Source organism: Hippocampus bargibanti, linkage group LG18, assembly GCF_051943395.1.
Source record: "Hippocampus bargibanti isolate YZ-2025 linkage group LG18, ASM5194339v1, whole genome shotgun sequence".
NCBI classification, from domain to species: domain Eukaryota; kingdom Metazoa; phylum Chordata; class Actinopteri; order Syngnathiformes; family Syngnathidae; genus Hippocampus; species Hippocampus bargibanti.
This window is the reverse complement of record NC_142751.1, coordinates 13,684,881-13,692,513: the sequence shown is the minus strand read 5'-3', so window position 1 is coordinate 13,692,513 and position 7,633 is coordinate 13,684,881. Positions and strand designations below refer to the sequence as shown.

The window sequence follows — 7,633 nt, the reverse complement described above, 5'->3', positions numbered from 1 at the left end:
CTGGGCCTGTGAATTGCTATATACAGTAAAGTCTCGTTATATCGATATCGGATATATCGATAGTCCCGGTTATATCGATACTATTTCTATGCACGCACTGAGAAAATTACATGCAAACAGGGTCGGATATATCGATAGTCCCGGTTATATCGATATTTTTTGGACTCCCTTGAATATCGATATAATGAGACTTTACTGTATTTTTTTGCTTTAAATTGACTTCGCCATTGAAAAGTATGCCAGTGAAAAAATTTGTAATTTGTTGGAGTAAATAAAAACTCCCAAACATAAAGATACAGTGATACGTCGGGAACCCGCACAAGCCACCTGTACACTTGATGCAAAAAGCTACCAACCCAGCTAACCAGAACACAATTGATGAGGAACTAGGTAAAATTATCGCAGAGAAAGCACCTACAAGGGATCATTCCTCAAGATGGTGAAAGAAGAAGGCTACGTTCCTCATCAAGTGTTTAATGCTGAGGAAATAAAGGCAAATCCAATCCAAAACCGGCCACTCCATTCCATCAAGCCATCAACGACCATCACAAAGGTCAATAAAACGACTTTATTATACAGTACAGTTTATTTCTTTAATTATAATACCATAGCACATTCATTATACATAAAATAAGGTATATTTTGACTAGTTTTAAGGCTTAGAAAATTAGAAAGTTATGTTTTATGGGGACCTGGGAACGGATTATTCTCATTTTAATGGTTTCCTATGGGAAATTAATTTTTGGGATACACATTTTTTGCCTTACACACTCTGTCTGCGAACCAATTAAATTCGTAAGCCAAGGTATCACTGTACAAGTTTTTTATTGCCTTCATTTCCAAAATATTTACTAGTTCAACACTGGTATCGCCGAAACTCTGACGAGGACTTTTATTTTGACGATGTTGCTTGGATGCAAGAGCTAAATAAGCGGGTCAGAATCATCGCTTCCTGATGCTCGGGCTAAGTTGGGCGCATAGCCAGACGGAGAGAGCGAGTGCGAGAGAGGAAACTGGCTCTTCCTGTTTAAAGCTCCATTGGACATTTTACTCTATCACAAACCACCTTTCCAGTCAATTTGCAAGCGGGTAGAAAATTATAGAAGTTAACTATTTGTACTCCCGAATTTTCACACAAGTTAGCGTTGACCATGTTAGGTGTGCAGTGTTTGAATATTGACTAGCTGCTTTGAAACTGACAATTTAAAAGAGTTATTTTGCTGATTATCCAGCTAGCTATCTATTAGCTATCTGGATAATAAACAAAATAACTCTTTTAAATTGTCTGTATATCTATTAGATAGCTAGCTTTCTATCTATTTGATTTACTTCCAGGTTGAGTGAACGTTGGCGGGTGTGACTGCCGCTGCTCACCCGCAGAAAAAAAACTTATCCTGTAACTGTAAAGAGAGTTTTGAAAGTCTATGAATGCCTCTTCTTTTAAAAGTCTGGGCTATGGAAGTGTGTGGGAGTTTCAGGTTACAGTTGACGCCCCTTTCTCTGCTCTAGTGATGTGTCGTTCGCAAACGAGCCGGTTATTAGAGCCGGCTCTCTGAAGTGAACGAAGAGAGCCGGTTCCTAACAAAGAGCCCGGAGATGGGAGCTGACCTTTTTTTGTCTTCTATTCTCCGCCCCTGGTCTTCGGTTAAAGCCGCACGTGATTGGTCGATATCCGTTGTAGGGAGGGGAGAATTATAGACACATGCAGCAGTGAGGAGAAGGGGGGGGTAAGGGTAGACAGGTGGACAAATATTATTACATTATGCTGTTCAATTATATTTTTTATGAGTTGGTATGATAGCATTATTAATATGAAAAGCAAATTAGTGATTAGCTGATCATCAGACCAGCGGAACCACAGGGAAAGGGAAAGTTTGTGGATTCTCTCTGTGCACATATAAATCAAGCCATATCAATAAAAACATTTGATATAGAGTATTTTTTACACGAGTAATTTGTTTTTCACATAATGTTCCATGATTTTTTTTTGTCGTGAATTAATTCAAGCAACAAAAAAAAAACAAACAAACTGAGGAGCCATTTGGGAGCCAAAAGAGCCGGATCTTTTTAAGTGAGCCGAGCCAAAGGAACCGGCTCTCTGAAAAGAGCCGAAATTCCCATCACTAATTCACACACAGTGATCGCACCATGCAAGCAGACAAACACACACTGACACACACACACACACACACACACACACACACTGGCCTGCTCGGCTTCCAAGGCCGCACATTCTCTAAATGAGGAACGCCTTGAACCAAGAGGACAGATTTTTGTCCTTCCTTGAAATGTCACCCCCCCGATGACCACTTTTGGCTCAAGCGAAGACGTCATGGCAAAAGTTGATGGACTCTATATCGGAATATTAACAGGTATGTACTTTGCATACATAACTATATTTTAATTTGTATTTTTTTCCCCCCCGATTGTCATGCTTTTAAATGAAGACGTGTGAAAATAACTTTGTGGGGCTTGGTAAATGTTTGAAAGGAAATGTGCAAGTCATTTGGCAGCTATGATAGAGATGAGACACACACAGAGTCACACGGGAGGGAATTATCGTAACAACGCAACAGGTGCAACACGATAAAAGCTGGAATCATCCATACGCATGCTTGTGTGTGTTCCATACCCACAGCACTGGCCTTGTGTGAATTATCCTTGGCCAGCTGGAACACCACCAGTCAGGCTGTCAATCAAACGGAGCCCCCTTGTCGTCACCGTGGCAATGGAGACAACTGCACAGGTAAATAAGCCACAAAGAAAGGGAGGTAAAATAATAAATTGATTGATGTGACATCACTATAAGAAAACAAACAAAGATGTAATCATTAGAAATTAAAATTGAAATTGCTAATTAACCGAGAGTGACTGGAGAACAAATGAAAAGACAATACAGATAATAATAATATGTTTTATTTCAAGCGCCTTTCAATACGATACTCACTCTGAATACTCACTATGAATCTATGAACGCATATTTGCCTAACTCTGAAAAATAATAATTAAGGCTAATTTAAAGCTTTCGAAGCCTTTATTTTTTTATTGTATTTATTTTTATTTTATATTTAATTTTATTTTATGTTTTTTTATTTTATTTTATATTTGTATATTTTATTTTATATTTTCATATTTAATTTAATATTTTTTTATTTAATTTTATATTTTATTTTTATATGTTATTTTATATTTTTATATTTTATTTTAAATTTGTATATTTGATTTTATATTTTAATCTTTTATATTTTATTTATTTATTTTTTAATCTTTATTTTTTTGGTCACACCTAAACTAGTTTTCAGCCAATCGGAAATCACACATAGAAACAACCATTGGAATGTGGGAGGACACCGGAGTACCCGGTGAAAACCTACATAAGCAGTGGGAATCGAACCCTACATTTCAGTACTATGAGACTGACGTGCTAACCGCCGTGCCGTCGCTAAGCTATGATAAATTCAATGTAATCAAGCTAAAATAGGACTACCAAGTTCATAATAAAAGCTAGCTATCTGGCTATCTAGGTAGCTAGCAAGAAATTAGCTGTCTAGCTGAGTAAGCTGTCTAGCTGAGTAAGCTGTCTAGCTGTTGGCAAACGGGCTATCTATATTTGCTATTTATTTGCTATCCATTAGCTAGCTAGCTAGCTATTAGCTGTCTAGTTGACTGTAAGCTGTCTGGCTAGCTAGCTGTTGGCTATCTGGCTATATTCGCTATTTATTTGCTATCCGTTACCTAGCTATTAGCTGTCTAGCTGATTGTAAGCTGTCTGGCTGGATAGCTGTTGGCTATCTATTAGCTATTTATTCGCTATACGCTCAAGAAAGATAAGCGAATCATAACCCAACCTAAACTGGTCAAATAAAATGACAAGAAAACATTTTTCAAGGAAAAAAATTGTTCTTTGAATTCGTTTCAACCAAGGTTGTCTTGTGACGTTCACCGTGACCCCTTAAACTTCGTAACTGCTTATGATCCTTTCGCGTCTGCTGAAACTCTTTCATCGATGCCGCCCACTATAGGTTTTTACGAGCCAAATATCCAAAGGTAATCTCATGGAAAAAAAGGGTCATAAAGATAACCAAACAACAAGAAGAAATATCGTATCGGTTCCAAACTTTAATGGCTACGGACAGGTTTCACTCAACAAACGACACATGTGCTTATTGACTCTGTAACCCCGCCCCCCTAAGATCATATTGCAGTCTATTTATATTTAGCCTTTAAATCGTAGGAGTCAATCTGACATTGGGTAGAAACCGGGGTGTGCTATCTACGGCCGTTAAACAGGAGTATTTGAAAGTACTCACACTCGGTAGATAACTAGAAATGCAGATACTTGGGTCAAAACGTCAAAGTACGAATGACTGAAATGAAAGTAAAGTCTGTCAAAATTAAACAGTACAGTGATACGTCAGTTTACGCACGCTTAAGCTAATGAACTTTTCGCTTTACGAACCTTAAATTCGCGAGAATATAATCTTGGCTTTTTTTTCCCTCTATTCCCCACCCACAGTCTTCTGTTAAAGCCGCACGTGATTGGTCAAGATCCGTGGTAGAGGAGGGAGGGGACACACGCAGCAGTGAGCGGGGGGAGGAGATTTTATTTTATTTTATTTTGTTTTATTTTGCAAGTGAGAAAAAAAACAATGAACGAAAGTGAAATGGTGAAAAAAAATTAACAGAAAACACAGTGAAATTTGGACTCGTTTCAACTTTGTTCATAGTTCAAAGGCGCTCCTTGACACTATGCAAAAAGCTATCCATTCCATCAAGCCATCAACGACCAATCACAAAGGTAAATAAAACAGGTAAATATGATACAGTACAGTTTATTTCTTTAATTACAATACAAAAGCACATTTATTATACATAAATAGGCATATTGGGTGTAGTTTTAAGGCGTATTTAGTTAAAAACTATGTTTTATGGGGACCTGGGAACGGATTATTTCCATTTTAATGGTTTCTTATGGGAAATTAATGTTTGGAATACACACTTTTTACCTTACACACACTTTCTGTGAACCAATTAAGTTCATAAGCATACATTTTGGAAATATCAGTCTGTAACCTGATAACAAATCATATTTGATCATTTCCAGTGCCCACAACGGACACGGGACAGTGGAATGGACACTTTAGTAAGTGTCCCCCAGAACTCAAGCACTACTGCATCCACGGGGAGTGTCGTTTTGTTAAAGACCAGAAAGCGCCATCCTGCAGGTGAGGCGGAGATCGTTCAGAGTGACGCAATGGCTTCGTTGACATTTACGAACTACGTGAAAAGAATCCGAATTTTGCTAGCTCCTGGGTTACATTTTAGCGGTAACCTATCATGTGATTTAACCAGAGTGATATATCATAGTCAGATGTAACATAGAATCCGGTATTTTTTCAAAATAAAAGAACTCCTCTTTCCACAATGCTTTTAATGTAAGTTTACCTTTTGTAGCGTCATAAATTTTGTGAGCTTCTTTAATGGCTACGGACAGGTTTCACTCAACAAACGACACATGTGCTTATTGACTCTGTAACCCCGCCCCCCTAAGATCATATTGCAGTCTTGAGCTTCTTTCGAATCTTTCTTCTGGGACTACGCTTAGGAAAATCCGGAAACACGAAGTTATTCGATACAGGCTTCTGATTGGCTGCCGAGTATGCAAATTGCCAACGAACCGAAATTAAAACTTACCAAACGAACCGAAATTCCGAAATTTCCAAACCGAAACGAAGATTTCGAAATCGGAATAAAGCAAACATTTTATTTATTTATTTTTTGCTTGAAAAACTTGTCGGCCACTCGGGCGGCGACATTTTGTAAATTGTACGCCCGACATAAAAGTTGCACGCCCCGGGTGTCCGGGCAGACGTTATTTCAGACACTGGTTTTTGTTTTGCTCAATGTCAGTATGGCTACGTCGGTTCCAGATGCGAGTACGTAGACCTGGACTGGTGGAAAGGAGAGAAGAAGTACTTGATCGTCACCTGCATCATCGTGGCACTCGTTGCCCTCATTCTTCTCCTTGTGTTCGTCTTTGTCTGTTCACAGTGAGTGTTTGCCGATCGTTGGGTTATTGATCGGGATCCAGAATCAGTTTTACATCTCTTCAGAAGATGGCGTTTCGGTTGTCAGTGTTGATGGGCGACGCTTGAGGGAAAATCGAAACCGCCGCTTCCTTGAAGTGGTGTTTTTTTATGGTCATTTTAATACCTACGGCAAACATGAAGGCGCAAACGTATGAGCTGTTGTTTTGTTAGCCTGTAGCTTGTTAGCAATATTGTGCATCAACTTGACGACAAAAGTTTTGAGGAACTATTTTCTTCACACCTTAATTGTAGCCTTGAAGAGTGACGGTTGGGAACTTCGGATAGTTCTCGGGTTTAGCATTTAGCATTAGCATTGTTATATAGGTTCTCACTTCAGCCAACTAACACCAACTAGCTAACTTGTACCCACGGAGGTAGGTTCCTTTTAGCCTTTGCTTTGAAACGCTTCAAACATTTTTTTTTCCTTCTCTATCAGTCGCAGGTTAAGATGTTGCTGTAGAAAAGGACGTCGGCGGGAGGAACCGAGGAACGGGACTGAGAAACTCAAGATGATGGACACCAACGCGTATCCCTTAATACCAGTCTCAGGGGAGCCTCTAACCAACAATGACGTTTGACTTTCCTACCTGACCAGGAAACAAATGTTCAGATGTTGTCCACGCACAAAGGATACTAAAGTATGTCCGCCTGGGCTGGTCTGAACGTAGTCCTTCATATCATGGAGAAATCTCTGGACGTATTGGAGGACATTCAAACGGGATGTCTACAAAGTCAGGGACCTTGAAAGAGAGAAACAAGAAGATACCTAGTTGGATTAAAGATGAACACAAAACAGGATCTCTGGATCACTGGATTATGCTGGATTTACTGACGGTACTACCGGAGGTTGCTGCTCGTTGAGAGCCGCTAACGGTGGGTCAATGCGGAGCAAAATCCACAGTTCCCATCAGTTCGTCCTTGAAACCTGATGCGGACTCTGTGAACTGCATCGTGGCTTTAATTATTTATTAACATTATCAATGCAAAGAGTCTTTAGTAACTTCACCCGAACGTTCCTCCGCACCCTAAACCTATCTTTAGTCTCTATACGGTGAACTTAAAAGTATAACTAGCTGTCTAGCTGGCTGGCTGGCTATATAACTAGCTATTTGGCTAGCTATCTAATAGCTATCGAATGGCTATCTAATAGCTATCTACTAGCTGGCTACTAGCTAGCTATTTGGCTACCTATCAAATAGCTATCTAATGGCTAATAGTTATCTACCAGTTGTCTACTAGCTATCTATTAGCTATCTAGGTAGCTATCTAATAGCTATCTATTAGCTAGCTAACTAGCTGTCTATCTATTTCAGTTACTACCGGCTTGAGTGATGGCTGGCACGTGTGGCTGTCGCTGCTCACCCACAGAAAAACGTAACCTGTGACTGTAAAGTGACCTTGAGAGTTTTGAAAGGCGCTTAGAAATGAAACGGATTATTATTATTAAAATTGTGAATGGAAATTGTAATTTTTTGCCATTGTGAAGCACATCAAGGTTTTCTTATTTTCTTATTACAGTAAAGTCTCGTTATATCGATATCGGA

General features: G+C 39.1%; 1 protein-coding gene across 2 annotated transcripts; it reads left to right on the top strand.

Annotated features, from left to right (window-relative positions):
* Positions 1–2,168: 2,168 nt before the first annotated feature.
* On the top strand, positions 2,169–7,576 carry btc (betacellulin, epidermal growth factor family member). 2 transcript variants are annotated; one of them, XM_089019768.1, is made up of 5 exons: positions 2,169–2,372; positions 2,639–2,746; positions 5,105–5,225; positions 5,931–6,050; positions 6,526–7,576. In XM_089019768.1, the coding sequence occupies exons 1-5, from the start codon at positions 2,303–2,305 to the stop codon at positions 6,665–6,667; spliced, it is 561 nt and encodes a 186-aa protein (XP_088875894.1). In that variant the 5' UTR covers positions 2,169–2,302; the 3' UTR covers positions 6,668–7,576. The 2 variants fall into 2 exon arrangements, with proteins under 2 accessions (XP_088875894.1, XP_088875893.1); XM_089019767.1 differs by having other exon boundaries at positions 5,904–6,050; positions 6,526–7,575.
* Positions 7,577–7,633: the final 57 nt, after the last annotated feature.